This window comes from Rutilus rutilus, assembly GCF_951802725.1.
Source record: "Rutilus rutilus genome assembly, chromosome: 9".
NCBI classification, from domain to species: domain Eukaryota; kingdom Metazoa; phylum Chordata; class Actinopteri; order Cypriniformes; family Leuciscidae; genus Rutilus; species Rutilus rutilus.
In genome coordinates, this window is record NC_140223.1 from 31,274,198 (window position 1) to 31,296,208 (window position 22,011).

The 22,011-nt window shown below is 41.1% G+C and overlaps 2 protein-coding genes across 2 annotated transcripts in view; both read right to left on the bottom strand.

Moving 5' to 3' along the window:
* LOC311297099 (uncharacterized protein) overlaps positions 1-14,253 on the bottom strand; it is a 79,361-nt gene extending 65,108 nt beyond the window's left edge. Inside the window, exons 1-5 of the mRNA XM_084419212.1 lie at positions 13,960-14,253; positions 13,225-13,336; positions 11,987-12,103; positions 11,661-11,780; positions 11,367-11,483 (exon numbers count right to left, since the gene is read on the bottom strand). Of these exons, the coding sequence (XP_084275338.1) occupies positions 11,367-11,483; positions 11,661-11,780; positions 11,987-12,103; positions 13,225-13,325 (455 nt within the window). The 5' untranslated portion in view covers positions 13,326-13,336; positions 13,960-14,253. The remainder of the gene's footprint in view (positions 1-11,366; positions 11,484-11,660; positions 11,781-11,986; positions 12,104-13,224; positions 13,337-13,959) is intronic.
* Positions 14,254-16,173: 1,920 nt separating this feature from the next.
* LOC311296874 (integrin beta-1-like) lies at positions 16,174-17,902 on the bottom strand (the record flags this gene model as incomplete). The annotated part of the gene is made up of 5 exons (XM_084418858.1): positions 17,879-17,902; positions 17,340-17,495; positions 17,147-17,242; positions 16,924-17,024; positions 16,174-16,420 (listed from the first exon to the last, which is right to left on the bottom strand). Exons 1-5 carry the CDS (start codon positions 17,897-17,899, stop codon positions 16,174-16,176), a joined length of 621 nt encoding a protein of 206 aa, XP_084274984.1. The 5' UTR covers positions 17,900-17,902.
* Positions 17,903-22,011: the final 4,109 nt, after the last annotated feature.

Sequence of the window (22,011 nt, forward strand, 5' to 3'; positions counted from 1 at the left end):
AACGGAACTTCTATCGCCCTACAATCCATCGCGCTCTTTAAGATCATTAAATTCAAGGCTTCTGGTCATTCCTAGGATATCTAAGTCCACTAAAGGAGGGAGGGCGTTTTCACATTTAACTCCTAAACTCTGGAATAGTCTTCCTTATATTGTTCGAGTCTCAGACTCGCTGTCCCAGTTTAAAACTAGATTAAAGACGCATCTCTTTAGCCAAGCATTCACATAATACTTACCTTTTATACTACAGTTGAATCAGATTGAATGCATTAATATTATGAACAGCAGCTACGCTAATTATTTCCCATCTGCTTTTCTGTTGTTATCTCGGGACGCTAGTCCCGACGCTAGTCCCGAGGTAAATACAGATCGTCAGCTCCAGTTTGTAGTCTAGATGGGATGTACCCAAAAAGTAAAAGTGAGGAGCATTTATGGGTACAAGTCGGGAACCGGCCTACTTTACATATTTCAAGGGTGCTGAATCCCAAAAAACTGGTACCCAAGCGAAATTGTGAGTTTTTGACCTTCTAATTTGCATATCAAAATGGCCGCCAAATTGCCTATCTTGCTCAGTCGTTGGACCATTTTCCCCTAGTTTTTTTGTAAGTAGACAATCAAGATGAGGAAATTAAGTTTCTAGATCGATAGTCAAGGGTCAGAGTAAAGATATAATGGAGGCTCACTGCCTTTTTTATGTATATATATATGCAAAATACTAACTTTTAAGGTAAAATTAAGCATTATTTGTGTCATTTTTTAAGGCCGACATACATATTCAATCAATATCACTCTTAAATGTTCCCAGTGTATATATGATATGTGATGTATTCCATATTACATAATAACTAAGAAAAACACTATTGCAAGTTGTCTGAGATTTCATTTTTTTATGCAAATTAAGCATTTGTTCTTTAAATTCTAAGATGGGAAAAACCCAGGTGAATAGGGAAAAAAACACCATGAAACTTCCCTTGAACAGATCTACAGATCACATCTTGTTTCTGTATATTTTCTTTCATGTTTGTAGCTTAATTGCTTTGCTTTTTTCTGTTAGATTTTTAGTTCTGTAGTTCACTCCCTCTGTAAATTGTTTTTGGTAAATTGTTTTTATACCTTTCTAGTTTGCTTGTGTGCCATTTGTCTTTGGAATTTCATTTTGATTAGTATTTCTTTCTGCAGTCCTTTTCCAAGTTCTTTGGTTACCCCTTGCCTTGGTATACTTGAGGACTACAACTCCACATTTAAACAAGGACATTGGTCATCACTCTGACATGCACACATTGCAGTGCATAACAGCCCTGATTTTCGCCATTTGCACTGGCGTGTTGTGCATTGTTTTTTACAGGTACACAGGATCATTTCCAGGCAACTTTCAGGTATTGGATTCTGTGACATAAGAATGGGCTGTAGTCCTGAACCGCCATGTTTCCATCCCATGTCCAAGGGTGAAGGAAGCTCAGGTGTGGCATAGTGAGCATTTCTCCAAACCATTGCCTGGTAGTGTACTCTCACTCAGAGCTCATAGAGCACAGGACCATTTTACTCGAACACCTCGAGAATCTGGGTCTGAGAGTCAATTGGTCTCCCAGTCAGAAAATATATTTTCTGGGCACAGAGCTGGACTCGCTGTCTATAACAGCGCAGCTATCGCCACAGCGCGCACTGAATATTCAGCGCATGACGGAATCCTTCCGCTGTGGCGCTATTGTCCCACTCAGGAAATTTCAGAGAACGCTGGGTCTCATGGCCTCAGCATCGTCAGTACTTCAGCTGGGTCTGCTTCGCATGTGCCCACTGCAGTTCTGGCTGAAAGCGCGAGTACCGGGCCGAGCGCGGACCTCCGGTCTGCTTCGTCTCAAGGTCGGTCAGAAATGCATCTCAGCTCTGAATCCTGGGAAAGCAACCGACTGGTACCAGTCAGGTGTAAGCCTGGGGACTTCCTCGAGTGTGAAGGTGGTGTCTACGGACGCCTCCACCTCGGGATGGGGAGCGCTGCTCGAGGGCAGACTGTTCTTAGGCCAGTGGTCAGAACGGGAGAAGCTTCTGCATGTAAACTGCCTGGAAATGCCTGGACGCGTTTTTGGTCCCCACATAAGAGGACACCACGTCTTGGTCCGTTCAGACAACATGTCAGTGGTGGCTTATATAAATCGCCAGGGAGGTATCAGGTCCCGAAACCTTTACAGGCTGACGGAACGCCTCCTGGTATGGGCTCAGCACGACCTGCGCTCGCTGAGAGCGGCGCACGTGCCAGGCCTTCTAAATATAGGACCAGACAGACTGTCCAGGAACAATGTTCCAGCAGGAGAATGGTCTCTACACCCGCAGACAGTCCAGCTGCTGTGGAAGACATTCGGCAGAGTGGAGGTAGACCTGTTTGCATCTCAAGAAAACGCTCACTGTCCGGAGTTTTTCTCCAAGAGCAGGGACGCGCTGACCCACGTTTGGCCCCGCCGTCCGCTCTATGCTTTTCCCCCCGTCACGCTCATGCCTCAGGTGCTAGAGCGAATCAGGGAAAACGGATACTCAGTGCTGCTTGTGGCTCCACTCTGGAAAAACCAGACCTGGTTCCCAGTTCTGATGCAGTTGGCAGACACTGCCCCGTGGCCAATACCAGTGAGGAGGGACCTCCTCTCTCAGGCCAGGGGCTCGATCTGGCATCCTCGCCCGGAGCTCTGGTCCCTGCATGCATGGACCATCAACAGGTACCTGCTAACCTCCCGGTGGGAGTATTAAACACAATCACGCAGGCTAGAGCCCCCTCTACGAGACGGCTCTATTCCTCGAAATGGTCTGTGTTCTCTAGTTGATGCACAGCCCGTGGCATATCACCCCCGGACTGTGGGGTGGCGAAGGTTCTCTCCTTCCTGCAAGAGCTGCTGGATAGGGGCAGAACCCCATCCACGCTCAAGGTCTACGTGGCAGCCATAGCAGCGTTTACTAAACCAACGCTTGGCCAGTCACTTGGAAGGAATGATTTGGTCATCCGCCTCCTTAGGGAGCTAAGAGGTTAAATTCTCCCAGACCTCCATCAGTATGTGGGACCTTTCTACGGTTCTGGAGGCCATGAAAGGTGCCCCATTTGAGCCAATACAATCTATAGACATCTAACATTTGTCTCTCAAGACAGTGTTTCTTCTGGCTCTCGCTTCAGTAAAGCGTATAGGGGACTTGCAAGCGACAGTGAGCGCGTCGTGTATGGAATTCGGGCCAAATGACTCGAAAGTCATACTCAAGCCAAGACACGGGTACGTTCCTAAATCCCTCAACACACCGTTTAGGGCTCAGGTGATTTCCCTGTCGGCCCTGCCGGTCTCTAATGAGGAGAAGGACGCAAGCTTCCTTTGCCCGGTCAGGGCGTCAAGGGCTTATGTGTCTTGCTCGGCTGTCTTCAGACAGACAGAGCAGCTCTTTGTCTCGTTCTACGGACGTTCTAAGGGACTAGCCGTGTCGAAACAGAGCCTATCCAGATGGATAGTCGATGCTATAGCGCTGGCTTACGCTTCTAAGGGCTTGCAGTGCCCGTTAGGTGTTAGAGCGCACTCCACGAGAGGCATGGCCTCGTCGTGGGCTTGGTCTAGTGGGATTGCCTTGCAAGATATCTGTATGGCGGCAGGCTGGGCCTCCCCGTCTACATTTATTAGGTTTTATAACCTAGAGGTTCCTGCCTTGCAGGCTGCTTTCGGTCTAATAGATCAGTATTGTCTGCCCCGATGCTTTCGGCCCAGATTACTGAAACTGCCTGAGCAACGCTCGCTGTTAGATCATGCAACCCTTTGGGCAGTGTGTAAGACCCTCAATATTCATCAGACTAGGCCGAGTTTTCGCCCTGGCTGTATGGTACACTATCATTATAATTGCTCCGTATAGGATGCTGTTTATTACAGGAATGATGCTATTGTAGCCTCTCTTCCTGGACTCTCTGCGAGTCCTTGATGATTTTGCACTGTATGAGCCCCGGGCACCTGCCCTTGGGACTTTGGTGTTGGATCTCAGCACGCACAGCGTTTTACACTGTGTTCCCCATAGCGTAAGATATTACGCAGTACGAGAGAACCTCTCGTAAGAGAACGTACTCGGTTACTAACGTAACCTCGGTTCTCTCTAGAGAGGGAACGAGTACTGCGTATCTTGCCGTGCCTGCAACAAGCTCTGGTTCGCTTCGGCGATGAAAAACCAGATTATCCAGCCCGTCGAGCTATATTTATAGGCCCTGGCCACGTCCGTTTCGGCGGGACGTGACGCTGAGGGCGCTTTTGGATCTGACGTCATGAGGCCCTCTCTCGATAGGCTGGTGCAGTTGCCGCAGAGCAGCCAATAGGCACGCAAGCCGTCTCGCCTATGTCTGCATGCTGCTGCAACGCGTTTTACATTAATACGAAATTAAGGATCATTTTTTGGCTTCAATATCTCGCGGAAAAGAGATTTATTTCATAAATCTGGTCGTGAGATTTACATCTCACAAATACGCTGCGTGTTTTAAATAGCGTTAAAAAATTAAAGACATTGACAAAGACGAAAACTAAGGACATTTACTCTATAATTTTATTTTATTTTAGTTCGTTTTGCCAACCACTATTATATACTATTTTCTTTTGGCGGAAGCAATACAATCGTTTTTAAATCAATAAACTCCTTTATAAATTAATAATTTGTCAAATTAATTATTTAATTATTTATTTTGTAGCCATGTAATAAGCGGGATAATGTATAGATAGGCGGTCGTACATTACGTACGACCGTACATTGCGTACGGACCAAATGTACCTCCGCTTCGCGCCGGGGTCCCGTTCAGCCTGTCGGGCTTGTTATTCGCTATAACGACCACCTATCTATACATTATCCCTTACTTAGTTAGTTATCGTTTTTTTGTAATGCCTCGTTTTTATTTTTATTTCAGTTAACGACAATGTTTTTTCCCACCTAGTTTCCGTTTTTTTTGTTAGTTTTCGTTAACGATTATAACCCTGGTGTGTGTGTGTGGTAAATGAAACAGGCCGTCATATGCGCCATTCAAAGACACGGAAGCAAAAATATACAGAAACAAGATGTGATCTGTAGATCTGTTAAAGGGAAGTTTCATGGTGTTTTTTTCCCTATTCACCTGGGTTTTTCCTGTATTAGAATTTAGAGAACAAATGCTTAATTTGCATAAAAAAATAAAATCTCAGACAACTTGCAATGGTGTTTTTCTTAGTTATTATGGAATATGGAATACATCACATATCATATATACACTGGGAACATTTAAGAGTGATATTGATTGAACATGTATGTCGGCCTTAAAAATGACACAAATAATGCTTAATTTCACCTTAAAAGTTGGTATTTTGCATATATATATATATACATAAAAAAGGCAGTGAGCCTCCATTATATCTTTGCTCTGAGCCTTGACTATCATTTTAGAAACTTAATTTCCTCATCTTTATTGCCTACTTACAAAAAAACTAGGGGAAAATGGTCCAACGACTGAGCAAGATAGGCAATTTGGCGGCCATTTTGATATGCAAATTAGAAGGTAAAAACCTCAAAATTTCGCTTGGGTACCATTTTTTTTTGGACTCAGCACCCTTGAAATATGTAAGGTAGGCCGGTTCCCAACTCGTACCCATAAATGCTCCTCACTTCTCATAGAAGGCCATTTTTCTGAAATCCGTCTAGTCTATTGTATCCAGCCTCTCATGGAAACTACAGATGCCCCAACACCCGTGCAGAGACGACTCGACGCCTGTGAAGAGACGACTCGACGCTGGCAATATGTTTATGCCCTAAATCAATACATGATTAACTAACTGTATTTTTCTATGTACAATTCTGAAATGCACTTTCTGTAAAGCTGCTTTGAAACAATATGTATTGTGAAAAGCGCTATACAAATAAATTTGAATTGAATTGAATTAAATAAATAAATAATAAATAAACCTCACGAGGGAGCATTTCCTGGTACCCCGTTAAACGGTTCACACTTTAACCCCCCAATGTCCAAACCCAAACTATAGCCTTGCAACCGAGGGAGACAACCAGTTCCCCCATCTCACACAGAAGTGAACAAAATAGAGTAAATCACCTTTTGAAAGTAACTTGATACTTCAAATAAAGATTGTATCGATTACATTGTTACACCAGTAGGTGGAGACAAGTGACTGTTAAAAAATGTATTTGTCATTGAATCATTCATACAAAAGATTTGTTCAAAAATGCTGATTCATCCAGTAATGAAACAAGTGAAATCTTTATAACTGAGTCCTTGAATCATGTATTCAAACAGATAAAAAATAAATAATTAACAATTCATTCAATTAATTAAACATTTTTTTTTGTTGTTGTTGTAAATAGACTGCAGCAACTAACATTATTTTACAGTGTGGACTCGACAGTAATGCGACAACATGTAAGTAACTGTGTTAATTCTAATGTCTGATCTGTGACCAGTGATTTCTGATAATGATTCATGTACAGTCAGATGTTCTTTGTCTATGTGCCAGTAAATCAAATCAGTGAGTGACTTAACGGTCAACTTCACATTGTTTCTCTTAGTAGCTTAGAGGTTTGCAGTGTGTTGCCATGCAAAAGTATAAACAAGGCTTAACAGAGGAGGGTTTGCTGACTTACACACAGGGCTCGAGGCTAACGGCGTCCTATCGTCCTGGGGACGATAGAAAATGTGTTTAGGACGAACAGAAATATTCTCTAGGACGCCTACAGGACGAAATACATTTTTGTATGTGTGTTCATTTATTACTAGCCTATAGAGTGCCGAAGTTATGACGTCACTTTGTAGGCCAAAACACGGAAGTGAGTTAGCATTTTAGCACTTCCGGTTCCCTCGCCCTAAAGTCTACGGGTTTTTTGAATGGGTTTTTGCTAAATCGCCTGAAATAAGGTCTGTGGTTAACAAAGCCTCTAAATATTTTCACGTTTTGATCTATGACATAAAACACACCAGTTATAACCTGCTTGTGATTTTTAAAACTTTATTGTGTCTTAAAAACGGTGGTTGCTAACAAGTTGCTAAAAGGGACTACATCCTTTGGCGGGGACTTTAGACGTCATGACAAACATGAAATATCTCACTAGCTCGCGTTTCAGCTTCACGTTCTTAGAAGTTTACCTTTCAGTTAATATACATAACGTTATATACTTAGTCTTTTCAAATTGTAGTTTTTCCAAATATTGTTGTACACAGAATTCTGTGATATTAAGGTAACCGATTACCAGTTCTTTATTTCTGTGGAGAGACAATGTCAATGGTGTTTTGTTTTGTCCCGAGTTGCAACCACAAGTCGTCGAATGAAAGATGCTCGTTTTACCGTTTTCCGTCCGATGTTACCCAGCGGAGACTCTGGGTTCGTGCCGTAAGGTAAGCTCACACAACGATGATTTCCATGTGAACACCGTATTTACTGCCTTAATGTGGCCACGACGAAACTTTAATGGTGCATATTGCTTAACACGCTAATGTTACTTTGACGGTCAGATGGAGTAAAAAAGGCTAGCAGTAGCAAGAATAAACGTTTTTTCATAACCAAATCAACAGCTAAAATACCTTTTGTCTTTCTCTTAAAATATCTAAAAGCTTGTTTACTTTGCCACTGTTTAATAGATTAGATCCGCTGCAGTTTTATTAAAGGCTAACGTTACGTCGAGAAATGTGTTTAATTAAAATATTCAAAATAATACCTGGTTTATTGACTTTTTATTGTAACTTGTTTGGATATAATTATAGAAAGGATGGGTCCTGCACCCTGATATTTGTGAACTTGGCTTTTACCCACTTATAATAATATGATTGTATTTGTAAACAGCATTACCGGTAGTTAAGGCATTAGGTAACAATGATATTAATCTTTGTTATTTTAGTAGTAAGTGTTAACTATATTTAATGTGCTATATAAACGTGGACAGATCAATGAAGAAGATTAATGTAAATGCTGAAAAACTCCATTCTAATTTAATACAAATATTTTATTGTGTGATTTTATTGTGTCTCCTCGATCTATAGTTTTTCTATCGTCTAAGAAAAAGGACATAAAATTGGAAATTGATACGGCCATAGCTAACGTTAGTGCTTCTGAGATGGTAAAAGCGCGTTTTTTTCCTGGCGAATTAGCAAATGGTATGCAAACATACAATCAAACATAATACAGTGAAAGATAATCTTTAAAGTTTATTTGGGGCACAATGATCAGGCATAATAATCTTAATCACAAAGAAAATAATATTAAGGTTTATATAAACTAACAAAATAATAAACTAATAAATAAAACATTAACAAAGGATAAAAAAAATCTCAGAGAGGCACGCATAAACAAAATTAGTTTCTAACATTTTTGGAAAAAACGAATGGCCAATATTTCTCATGAAAAAGTGGATAAGTGTTCATACCATAGACTGTAAAAATAGGTTCATACGGTTCATACACCGCGCAGATCATAATGAGCGAGCGTGTTTTTTAAATAAAGTTTGAGGAAGCTTGATGATGACGTTGATCCGTGACCATGGTGTGCTGGTGTGCTGTAGTCCGTTTATAGCCTACCGTTAGCATTTTATATCTGACGGCTTTATTTAGGCTTCAAAATGTATACATTTTGGATTAACTTGTAAAGATTATCTTGATAGACAAAACGTGTAAGGGTCACAACTCTTTGTTGAACACAGATCTTATTTTTTGCGATTTTCCAAAAGTCAATGGGGAAAATGCATAGCTTTTTGATCGAGGGAACCCATGCGCCGCTAACTTCCGGGTTGTCCTACAAAATGACGTCATAACTTCGGCACTCTATTAGGGTAACTTACTTAGAAAATGTCAAAATTAACCGACCAAGCGCTGACTACAACGGAGCGCGTCTTCTCATGCTGTTACTATAGTTAATATCACTGGCCGGCTACTCACCCGGAGACTTGTTTCGCGGTACATCTATCACATGGCTTATTTTCACAGACAAAAACGAGACGATAACTAAATAAAAACTAGTTTTGAATGACAAAAACCATGACGAAAATCTATTGACATTTTCGTCAACGAATAAAAACTAGACAAAAATGTTAGATAGTGACGATTTGGGAAGCGATCCAGTCAGAACTGATGTCCTGCGTTTGTGGTAGATGCGCACATTTGTACTGTAACGTGCTGATCTACCCAGCGGCACACGGGTTGACATGCGCTGCATGTCTCATAAAACGTTAAAAAAATGTAAACGCCTGGGAGAATGAGTAGAGCAGACATATATTTCTGAATAAGAGTGACGACGCAAAAAAAGAGCTGTATTCAGTAACGTTATGGTTCGCAAGGAATCTTGGTCTTTTGAGTAGAGACGGCGCATACAGAAACCCGCGTGCAGTATACCGGAAGTAAACAAGAAGTAAACATGGCGAGACGCAGCACAGCAACACACTTTTGGAGCGAGGAGGAAAGCGCAAACAAACGCGATCGCTATCTGCCCCGAACTATTCATTATCCGCGTGCTGCTGCTGTTGTTGTTGTCTTTGGATACAGGAAGAAGAATCGGAAATGACGCATATTGCGTCTTAAGGTTGTCCGTACGTCCAGACGCTAACCGTGCGTCACCGTTTACATCGGGATATTCCCAACTGATTACAAATTCCATGTATACAGGAGTAACTCTCTCTGCTCACGCATGTAAACGGGTTATTCCGAATGTTTCAGAAACCCAAATAGTGACCTTAACCCGACCATAACCCGGATATTGACAGCTTGTAAACGTAGTCAGTGGGTAATAAACCTAATGCGGTCTGTGTATTGATCAAGCAACAAAAGAAAAAGAGAAAAGCATTCACTGCTCATTAATAGCTTTAATAATAATTCATTATATTTAATTCATACAAATAAATATGTCTGCTGCTTGAAAGAATAAAGAATGATGATATTTTTGAGATATGTTGTCACCAGTATTTATTTGTTATTTTTTAATCCAACCAATTCCAAAACGTTTTGAGCTGTATGTATTTTTATCTTAATTTTCGTATATGTAAAAAAAAAAAAAAAAAGAAGAATTCTGCATGAATACAAAAAAGCATACACTCCTGTTATTTTTTATTAAATCTGTTTTTTACCTGTTTACAGATAATTACTTTGAATGGAGCTAAATAAATGTAATACTATATATCATAAACATTTTAATGGTGTTTTTGTTATGTGACTAACAACTAACAACTATAGATGATAATAACAAAGTACAGAAACAACATGTTTATTTTGGGACGGTTGACATTCACTTTAGGACGGTTCCAGGACGGAGGTGAAAAAAGTTAGTCTGGAGCCCTGCTTACACATATGAAGAACCAATCATATTAGAGAAAATAATGTAATGAATGTTATGTCACCTTTGCCATGCACTTATTAAATGGTTGTTCTCTTTTGGTTGGGGGGATGCTCTCTGAAATTGGTCTAAGATCGTCCTGGCAGAGATTAAAGCATATTCAAAGGCATTGTCTTGAGTCTGTCTGGTTACTGCTGTGCAGCAGGTTAGTGGAATACTAGAGACCTTTATTCCCAAGTGATAGTGTTCATAGGGGGCGAGGCGTCGTCTGACTCAGAGCGAGGATTTTAGGCATCCGGGGTTACCAATGCATTCAGGGAGCTATAATTCTTAAGCGTTTGAAACGGTCAGAGTAGGTATAGTCTTAGGCATTTTATGCAGTCACTATAGCTATAGTTTAAGGCGTCTTATGCGGTCATAATATTAATCTTCGGCATCTGGTTTTTCATGTGGTCAGAGTAGCTATTCTTAGGCATCAGGGGTTACATTATATTGCATCTGCAGCAGCATTGTGAACTTTAGTGAAGATATGTTTAGCCATTAACTTTTAAATGCATCATTACATTCATATTGCAAACACATGAGGAGAGTCTCCGCATGAAAGACCCACAACTGGCAGATAAACATGCAACTACATTTCTCTCTGAAACGGTAGGAAATTAAATTAGATTGAATGGAGGATTTTAACTGTGACGAGATGGTTGACAGGGCAGTTTATGGTGACAGGATGCACGCAACAGATCTGTCCGTTAAAGATGACGAAGTAGTATGTCCCAAAGCTTGCCTACTCTTTTGCTACACACTCAAAAGTTTGTACTTTTTCTTCACAAAAAGACGCATCATCAGTTCCTGGAGAGTTTAGATCCAACCCTAATTAAACACACCTGATCCCACTAATCAAGGTCTAAAAGATTCATAGAAACTTCTAGGCAGGTGAGTTACAGCTGGTTACACTTATTTTTATTTTATTAAAATTAATAGAGGATCATGACATTGTACTGGTATAGGTAGCGACTACTAAATATTTATATTACAGCCACACGACAATCACATGCATATCTGATCAAAGAATGCAAATTCTCATACCGTTTAACACTGTAAGGCTGAGTTCTGTCTTTGAATGCAATCGGTCGATCCATTGATTGGTTGCTTTTTAAAGAGAAGTATGAAGTTACAGGAGATGCTGCCTCATCTGGTCTTAGACTGTCAGGAGGAGACAGAAAATTAAACTTTAACAATGTAAAAGAGATATACAACATATGCTAAGAAATATGCAACATATCCTAAGATAAGGATAGTTGTATGTCTAATAAACTTTTTTATTTCCTTTATCATGCTACAAGAACACTATTTAAAAGTAAATTCTCATTATTTTCATACCCATTGTAACTAGGTGTTTCGTTGCTGAATGCAATTGGCCGATCCATTGACTGACCACTTTTCATAGAAAGGTGTGAGAGTGCTGGAGATGCTGCTTCATCTGGTCTCACCCTTTGGTACCTGGAGAACAATGAGAGCTTATTATTAATTATTACAGATTCTAACAGCCTAGAAAGCAGGAGGTGAAACAAAACCAGTTTAACATTGGACAAGAGATATGCAAAGCCAAACAAGAAGTTTTGTAGCTAATAAATTGTTTGTTTTCTTTATTGTACAATAAGTACAATATCTTCAACCTCCTGAGCTGACAATGTAAGTTCTCATACTTCTCTCCCATGTAGCTTTGTGCTGCATGGTTGAAGGCAATGGGTCTATCCATTGACTGATCACTCTTTGCTGACAGGAGTGAGAGTGCTGGAGAGGGTGCTTCATCTGGTCTTGCCCTTTGGTACATGGAGACAAAAGTGTCTAGTAAACGTTGAAATGGTTGAGTCCATTAAAGGTATAGCGGAGGATTTTCTTTTTCCGGGTGGATCATCAAAACTATTGGTCCTCCTAAGTGTCAATCATTCTGGTGATATGTTTACGTAAGGCCGTCGTACGTGCTCGTGCACACGATTCACACGATGGCGTGCGCTCAAAACACAGGTTGGGCTTCCCACTGATGCCTCAGTCGTGAAGTTTCTACTTGACAGGTAAAGTTTGGCATGCTATTTGGAGAAATCCATTTAAAATCACTGCTAGTAAAAGTTAATGTAAGCTATGATTAGCTCGTGCATGTTCTCTCGTGCACACGTTTAATAGGCGTTCCCTCTCGGGAGCAGGTAGAGTGTTGCGCATGTGCATTTTTTCAAAAAGTGGAGAGGGCGGTTCTTTTCTAAAATTGGGGAAAATCCTCCGCTATACCTTTAAATGCAAGCATAAATATTATTGTAATTGAAGGTTATACAAATCCTCTACATATACTAAAAAAACATCTATTCATAAACTAGCATATTTCTAGTATATATTCTAGTATATTTCATATTTCTACACCATGTACATTTTGTATTGTTAGAAATTGACAACATCTCCTTAATTCCAATCATTTGCCTTACCTTGAGTCACTATGGTAAGCCTATAATAATGATTTATATATTAGAGGTGTCGGGACATATTGCACAGATTTTGACACGTGTGAATTAAAAAATGGTTGCTGGCTACTGTAGGTGGAGGGTGTGAGGATATTCATCCTTTTCATTTTCCTTTGAAGAGTGAGGGGTGGATGTAATAGGCTAGTTGTTAGTAACATTCACTCTGATAAGATGATCACCTGTAACCATGGCCATACAGGCACGCCTTAAACCTTCAGATTCATCCACATAGAATTGCAGCGCTGAAGTCCAACTCACATAATTATTACCAAAAAAATTATAAACTGCTAGAGGGCCAAAACTTACATAGTGTAGCTTTAAAACTCTTTAAAACTTGTCATAACAACTTAGGCAAGACCATAGTATAAAGGTTCAATAGAGTTGTTGTGTCATTTGATCTCAAACTGGTTTATCAATCTAAATTGTCATACTTCTCTTCCATAAATCTAGAGGTTCCATTTTGAACACAATAGATCGATCCATCGTCTGATTGCTCGTTAGAGACAGATATTGCAGTGCTGAGGGGCTTCATCTGGTTTCACCCTTTGATACAGAAAAATAAGTATGATTATTCTTATGTAATAATGGATGGTTGTACACAGCACACAATGGTAACAAACAGTTATTTTATTACATGAGATACAAACATGAAACTAATTAGAGTGGCTATTTGTAAAATAAACACACAAAGGTTCTGCAAATCCAGTTAAAGTAACGTTACTGTAAACACAAAACTGTACAGTACAGTAAAACTGTCAAATCTTATAGCCTGGCTATATTTATTTAGTTGTCTAGTGCAAAAGTAGTTTGTTACTACAAAGTACAGCCTACTGAAAACCAAATGCAAAACTTAACTGCGTTTGTAAATAATGGCTTCACGAAAACAAGGAAGTAGGCCTAGGCCTACTGTAGGCTGTCAACTACTTCATTTTGACTAGGCACAATTGAAAGAAAAGATTACAAATAAAATTTTATCCACACAAATGTCGTTACCTAAAAACATATTGCTCTCTGAAAACACCGAAAAGAATGGATTGGGGAAAGTGTCGAAGCATGTCAAGTTTCTAATGACGAAAAATGAAGGCATAACATAATCACGCTTTACTTCATCTCATAACTAGCATAATTCACGTGAAGTCAGATAAGTCAGAGTGAAGCACACTTACCAGCTTAATCTATTTTGCTCCTATTCTGAATTCTGTGAGTAATTCAGCAATGGAAATCATTGTTGTTGGCGACAGAGCTGTTGCCGCGAAAAATGTTGAAAAGCCTAAATCGAAAACCAGTCAAATCTATACTAATCCCTGGTAAGCTGATACTATTAGACGCGTAAAGGACCTGAGCAGACAAATAATACTCGACAGAGTACAAAAATAAATATTAAATTTGAAGGTGCGTCAAATGAACACGTCTAAGTGCTGTGTTAGCCGTCTGTGCTGGGGCACTTTTACTTTCGTTTTCTCTTAAAGGAGAAATGTTGGTTTTCGACTTGTAGAAACGTAAGTGAACTTCACTTAGTGAAGATGTAAGTTAATTTATATCATAAATAAATAAATAAATAAATAATGAAGAAAAACACCCTTTTTTCGCATTTTATTGAAAGTAGTGTTATTATATTTATTTTATTAAAACAATAATGGCTTTTTTTTATTGAAGTTTTTACTGATTTTTCTGGAAGGTTGATAACAGGCATACAATATTACATTGTATATTACAATATTTCGGACATTAATTGAATAGTTTAAATATTTCACATACTTATATAATTTATCAAAAATTTTTTTAGCAATTTATTCAACATTTTCTTGAATTTACAAAGTGAACTAGACATTTTTAATTCCACAGGTGGCAAGTTACCTTTGACAGATAGGCTATAGGCGGCCAGCTGCACGTAGGTGTAGAGCGCTGCTAGCCAATAGGAACGGAGAAAATTCCAGGGAGGCGGGCCAGAAATAATACACCAAATTAGAGGTTCGATTCCCGTCTCGGCCACAAATACCATAAAATGAATTGGTAATAATTTTTACATCTAGATACACTTTAAGTACGATTAACATATAATGAAAGAACTTTGTGCACAAAAATAAAATAAAACTTGTAATATTTGTTCTTGTGTCGGATGTAAAAGATGTGCAATTAACTTAATAAACCTTTACATTATAATAAGGTATAGTTATCTTTAATATAGAAAACATTTGAATGTGAGTAATTGAAAAGAACATTTTGATAATGTTTTAGACCTTTATTTGAGATATTCACATTATATTTGTATAACTATGTACAGAAATCCAATATATATGAAATATAACCAATAAACACCAAATAGAGAGTTTTGTTTTATTTATAGCACAGATATATACATATTATTATATAAAACTGAAAAAGGTAATGTATTAAATACTTATAGATTAAACAACAACAACATTAATAATAATAAAATCTAAAATTGTGGAGAACACAGGAAAAAACAAGAAATATTTTAAATTAAATAATTATGTACAGAGTTCAATATTAACAGTTATTATTATTTAGTGTTTACACATTTGAGCAATAAGTCAATAAAATTAAACATACTAAAATACAATGCAAACAAGGACAAAACAAATGGAAATAAATTGAACAATTTAAAATGATAGATTAAACAACAACAATAATAATAAAATCTAAAGTTAAGTTTAAAGTTTAAATTAAATAATTATGTACAGAGTTTAATAGTAACAGTAATTAACATTAAGTGTTTTTTCAAATCTGAGCAAGATAAAATAACAATGGAAGTCAATAAATAAACTTTTAAAAAAAAATTAAAATAAAATGCAATATAATAATATACAATATTTTTGGTAGACCTGCAAGGAAAAGCACAAGGAGGAAATTAAAAACATTAAAACACTGAATGAACATGATATGCATTTGATTGTCTTGACTACATTGAATGACTAGAATAATTATTTATTATATTATTCTATTTATTCTTTTATTTATTCTAGTAATGCACATAATGTTCAAATGTCTGTAAGCAAACAGTCCACTTTTCACAACAAATAAAAACAGTTTAAATAGCATGCATACAATTCATGAAGTGCACTCACCCTCACCACTGGTATATTCAAACCTTAACAGTAGTTAGAACAAAAGAACATGTTTTTCAGAACAGGCAAGAACACTGCCAAAACAACAAATAAGATAATACAAATCAGAAATGGAGGATAAGTCTGTATGTAAAGGAATACACCTCCAAAACTGATGTGGAAAGTAACCTGTTGTAGATAATACTGTGGATCCCATGGCTGCAGATGATCCTAAAAATTAAGCATTATAATTTGAATGATTTTTCTCCAGTATGTGCAATTTTATATGTCATAAAGATTCTGACACATGATTTACTTACTCAGATGTGTGAGATATTTTGTTGGAGAAAGACTCAGCATCATCCTCTCCAGTTCTTCATCCTCCAACACTTCTTGCTTGTCAGAGACATCCCCTCCTCTATTTAACACAACAGAACGGGCATTCGACTTGACCAGGTCTTCTCTTTGAGGTGTTGACCTGTCCTGCAGTGAAGGGTTGTCTTTAATTCTTCTTGCCTCTTCTGATGGGTCCCGGCGTAAATGGCCTGATGGTCCTTTCCTGAAAGACACTTTGACTTTCCCAGGAAAAAACACTGTTTTAAAGCTTTCTTTTTGGGGTCAACTATTACTTTTTTATCTATTTACAATTTTTCTCTCGGGCCGGTTGCATAAACATAGCCATTATGTTAAGACAGTGCCTTAAGTTTTAGTATGACCCAGTAAATCAGTGGCAGTCAGTCTTACTTTTTGGCATCAAATTAGACGAATCTATGTTTTTATGTAACTGATTTAAAAAAGCAATGAACAGTCTTAAAGAAAATCATTTGATGTCTAACTTGTAAGACTAGTCTTAGTGGTTTATGCACCAAGCCAGTGGGTCGCACTTTAAGAACTATGAATTATGAACAACCTTAAAACATTGGAACTGGCAGTAAAGTGAATTGTGAAAAAAACCAGCAGTTTTAGTTTCTAAAGCTTTTGAACCGTAAGAGGAACTAGAGCTTACCACAGCCAACCATTACTTCACATTTGAAAGACATCTGATGCATAACTTGAACTCACATTATAGGAATCAATGATGAATCAATGATGAGCTGGATGACATTGGAAGAGGAGGTAGACAGTGTCCCCACTGTAGATTTAGGGATTAGAGCAGAGAGCTCCTATTGTGCACACACATATACAACGTGAATCAACACAGACTATAATCTGAGATAAAAATTGATGCTTAAATCATGAGATGATGTTGCAATCAGGAGAAGATATATTACATGCATGCACAGACCTCATAAAGAGCCCGGAATTGCTCTGTCACAGCAAAGATGGTCTGAATGTTGTTGTCACTCAGTGTGTCTACTAGCTGAGAGATGGTGGGGTAGTCCTGAAAAAAAATAACTCAAATGAAAGACATACTCTGATTTTTCCAGTTGTCTGCCTGCCTGTCTATCTGTCTATCTATCTGTAAAACTCACACTTACAAAGTAGTGGCTCATGGTGTACATATTATTGGAAAGATGGCATTTCCCATCATTTGGACGAACAATGCCACCCAGTTTTCCATCTCCAGCAAAATGGAATCCAGCATCCGTGGAAAACACGAGGAGACGAGTGACATTCCTCCAGCCAATATCTTTCTGAGGAACAATCAAAACAAAGCAGACAGAACTCAGCTTCAAATGGTCAGGTTTTGTCCAAACATGTTCAGTAGCTAATGTTCAGTAGCGTGCTGCTTCTTATGACTCAATAAGAATGATTAATGAGAGTGTGTCAATCATGTTGACTACATGGTGATGAAGCAATTTTGTGTATACATAATCTGAAAATTTGTATTCAACTACAGGATTTCTAAACTGGTAGGATTTACCATTTGAATTTTTTTTACTATTTTATTGGAACAAAAAGAAAGTAGTTGTTCTGCAACCATTCACAGGGCGCGTACAACACTGCATGTGCTAACATGTACCGGAGACTTTGCCCGTAGGTCTGTGGCATTTATGGAATGTTGAACTCGACCCACCGTGCAGACAGCAGCTTGCATGATTGCATCCTGCCTCCGGAGAGTCCAGGTTTCCAGAGGTTTTCTGTATGCTGACTTCTTGGGTGAACAATGTGCTGTCGTTGGTCAAACTCAGGACGTTTTTGTAGCTGAAGGGTGCTGTGCAGTCGTTTGGAAAACATGGGTTCCGCATATACTTTGGCATCATCAGAATGAAAGGCATAACAAGCTTCTCCAGAACCAAAACCTGCAAGCAAGAGTTAGCAGATCATTTAACGGTTCTCTTTCAAACATTCGCTCGGTATCTCACTATGGGAAACGCCTCTGGGCGTGACAGATCTGGAAGTACCAATTACACCACGTCTGTCAGTTGACAGACCAATCACGACAGTGATGCGGGAGTCCCCCTCCCCACATATATACCACTGCCAGTGGTCCCCACTTCATTCTTCGATCTCTTCCCCGTGAAGATCAAATTGGAAGCTATCCTTCAGTAGGACCTGTCTTAAAATAGTTGTTTAACGGTTCTGAGACGAGCCGTCAAGGTACGTCGCTGAACGCAGCTATTTTGTTAGCGGGTTTTCTTTTTCCACTGTAACAGTGTTATTTTGATTCTGGTATACTTTAAGAGAATTAACGCGTTACAGCGAATTCTCTTAGATATTCCCTTATTCTGAGTCGCACATTGCGGTGAGCTTAGATACTATTATTATGGCAACTTCAAGTTCTGCAAACGGCGGACCGAAAGCAGAAACGTCTCGCCCGTGTGCGTGCGGCTCGATGATTTCGGGCAAGGATCCTCATCCTTTATGCATCGCATGCCTGGGGGTGAGACACGCACAAGCAGCCCTCGCTAACCCCGAGGGCTGTCCTCACTGTTCTCTCTTCCCGTCGAGGGTGTTAGAGAGAAGAGTGCGTGTGGCGGCCACTAACAAGGGAGATCCCTGCTTTTCTCCGCCACCCGCGGAGGAGGCTAAACAGCCTCAGGCGTCCTGCAGCTGGGGCGAATACATGGATGAATTCTCCCCGCAACTACCTCCCCTCTTTGGATCCGTAGGACTTACGGATGTGAGAGAGGAGGATGACGAGGACGACGAGGCCATCGCTCGTTTGTTAGAGGACGATGGTGAGGATGATGACGAAGATGCGATCCTCCCGCCAAATCCATCCCGGCCAGGCAGCGCGTTAAGCGAGGGTTCACCCTCCCCGGCTCAGGCGGAGCTCGACCTGCTGGAAATGTGCCGGAGGGCGGCGGCTAAACTCTCCATAGACTGGCCATCACAGCAGACGGGCCAGGGGGCAGAGAGAGATCTCTATGATGGCAAGAGACTGCCGTCACGTGCCCCACCAGCTAAGCAGCTCATTCCAGCGGTCCCCGCGTGCGTTTCGGAGATGAAACGTTTCTGGGACAAAGCCATTTTCTCACAGAGTTCCCGTAAAGGGATTTTCTAGGCTGGATGTGGATAAAATGGAGGAGTTAGGGATGTCAAATTCCCCTCCTGTCGAGCTGTCAGTTGCACATCATCTCCACCCTAACCGCAGGACAGCTTTTTCCTCTGCTTCAGCTTCACTGCCAGGACGCACTGATCGTCTAACGGCCTCAGTGTTTCAGAAGATTTATCGCTCTTCTGCACTGGCAGTGAGAGCTCTTAATGCCACCTCTCTCCTCACTGCTTATCAGGCAGAGCTTATGGAGGAGATGGGGAGGCAAATGGATGCTGGGTCACCAAACCCAGCCCTCTGGGAAGAGATTTGTGTTATTGCAGATCTCAACCTGAGAACTTCCAGAGGTGCAGTCCAGAGCTGCGGCCGCAGCATGGGCTTGGCAGTGGTCGGTGAGCGAGCTCTCTGGCTGGGGCTGTCAGGGCTGTCAGACAGAGAGAAAGCAGACTTCTTGGATGCTCCAGTTGAGCCCAAAGCCCTTTTTGGGGCATCGGTCACTGCTATGAGAGAACGGTGCGATCAAAAGAAGCAGGAGGGTGAGGCGTTCCAGACTTGCCTCCCTCGTAGATCCACCGTTAGGGCTCCTCAACCACCGCGGCCCAGGTTTGAAGCCCCGCAAGGGGGTGGTCGGTCAGATTTTAGAAGCCCCAGACCTTCTCAGCCTCAGCGTTCTGAGCCACAGTCTAAGCCAGCTCAGCCGAGGGGTAAACCTTCCTTTGCAGTGGCTGCAGCCAGACACCATCCAGCAAACCCTCAGGGAGGGAAGAAACGGCGGGCAACCTAGTATTTCGTCAGGTTCAGGACGAAGGGATGAGCAACAGCACTCACGGAGTATCTGTTTCTATCCTCCCTCAAAGAGAACGGTCATTTTCTCCCCCTCCAGCCAAGAGAAGGCGTCGGACAGGGAAATTGTTCACAAGTTCTATAATGACCAGTTCAAATGTGAAGTTTGCACCAGTTCCCCCAGTGCCTCACAGAAAAGTTTCCCTCCCTCCATCCACGGGGTTACAACAGAGGGCAGAGGGCTGTTTTCCAAAAGACATGTGTGCTATGGAAATAATAAACACGTTCCCTGTGCATCCAGGCAGTGGGCCGAGGGCACAGCTATGTTTGAAAATAAAAACACACACAAAAACAAAATTGTCCAAATCAGAGCTGCAGTCCCCAGCTCCACCACTAGAGGGCGCCGCCGCGCTGCTAGTGGACGAGAGCTGCTGCGGTCCGCTCGCTGCTCAGGCGGAGAGCTGGCGCGCATGCGCAGTACACCCCTGGGTTTTATCCACAATAAGCCGGGGTTATCGTCTGCAATTTGCTGTAAAACCTCCACTTTTCAACAGTGTGTTAATGTCAGCAGCAGAGGGGGACTCAGCTCAGGTTGTGGAGGAAGAAATAGCCTCTTTATTGAGCAAAAGAGCTATTCGAGTTGTGCCGCCGGAGGACAGCCATCAGGGTTTTTACTCCCGGTACTTCGTGATTCCCAAGAGATGGGGGGGTCTCCGTCCTATTCTGGATTTACGGAACCTCAACAAACACCTCAGGAAATACAAGTTCAAAATGTTGACCTTAAAGACGTTATCTCAAACTATTCGTCCCAAGGACTGGCTTACGTCAGTCGATCTGAAAGATGCATATTTTCACATAAGCATCTACCCAGCACACAGAAAATTCCTCAGGTTTGCCTATCGAGACACAGCCTACGAGTTTTTGACAGTCCCCTTCGGCTTGTCGTTAGCGCCCAGGGTTTTCAGCAAATGTGTGGAAGCAGCGCTCACACCGCTGAGAATAATGGGTCTAAGAGTGTCAGCATATTTGGACGATCTGCTGCTGTGCGCGCCGTCATGGCAACAGGCAGAGAGAGAGACAACAATGCTCGTGTCTCATTTGCAGAGCTTAGGTTTCAAGATAAACGAAACGAAAAGCTGCTTGGTGCCTACACAAGAGATAATTTACCTGGGTCTCAGACTAAACTCAGACCTATATCGAGCTTCTCTGTCCGAGGAGCGCGTCAGGTCAATTCGCAGCTGTCTATCCCTTTTTCAGAAAGGAAACAGAGTGTCATTCAGACTGTGTTTACGTCTTCTAGGTCTGATGGCCTCGACAGTTTCTGTCATTCCCCTGGGACTGTTGCGAATGAGAGAGTTTCAGAACTGGACGGCGGCGCAGGGCTTGTGTCCAAAACGCCACCTCAACCGCAAAGTGATAGTGACGTCACGCTGCATGCGCGCTCTCCGTCAATGGAGAGATCAGTCCTTTCTCGAGTCAGGGACTCCGCTGGGAACAGTTTCTCTGAGAAAGGTGGTTACGACGGATGCGTCGCTCACAGGTTGGGGTGCAGTGTGCGAGGGCAGGATAGCGAAGGGAAAATGGCCCGTCTCGCTACAAAACGCACACATAAACTTCCTGGAACTGTTAACAGTTTTTCTGGCTCTGAATCATTTTGTGCGGTTCCTAAGGAACCACCACATTTTGATCAGGTCGGACAACACAACGAAGGTGGCATACATAAACCGCCAGGGAGGCACACGTTCCCATCGGCTTCACAGTCTAGCACAGAAAATAATCTTGTGGGGCGTGAAGCATTTTCATTCACTACGGGCAACCCACGTCCCGGGAATAATGAATGTGGGGGCGGATCTCTTGTCCAGGGGGAATCCTCTGTATGGAGAATGGACTCTCCACCCTCAGGTAGTGAGCCAGTTGTGGGAGAGGTT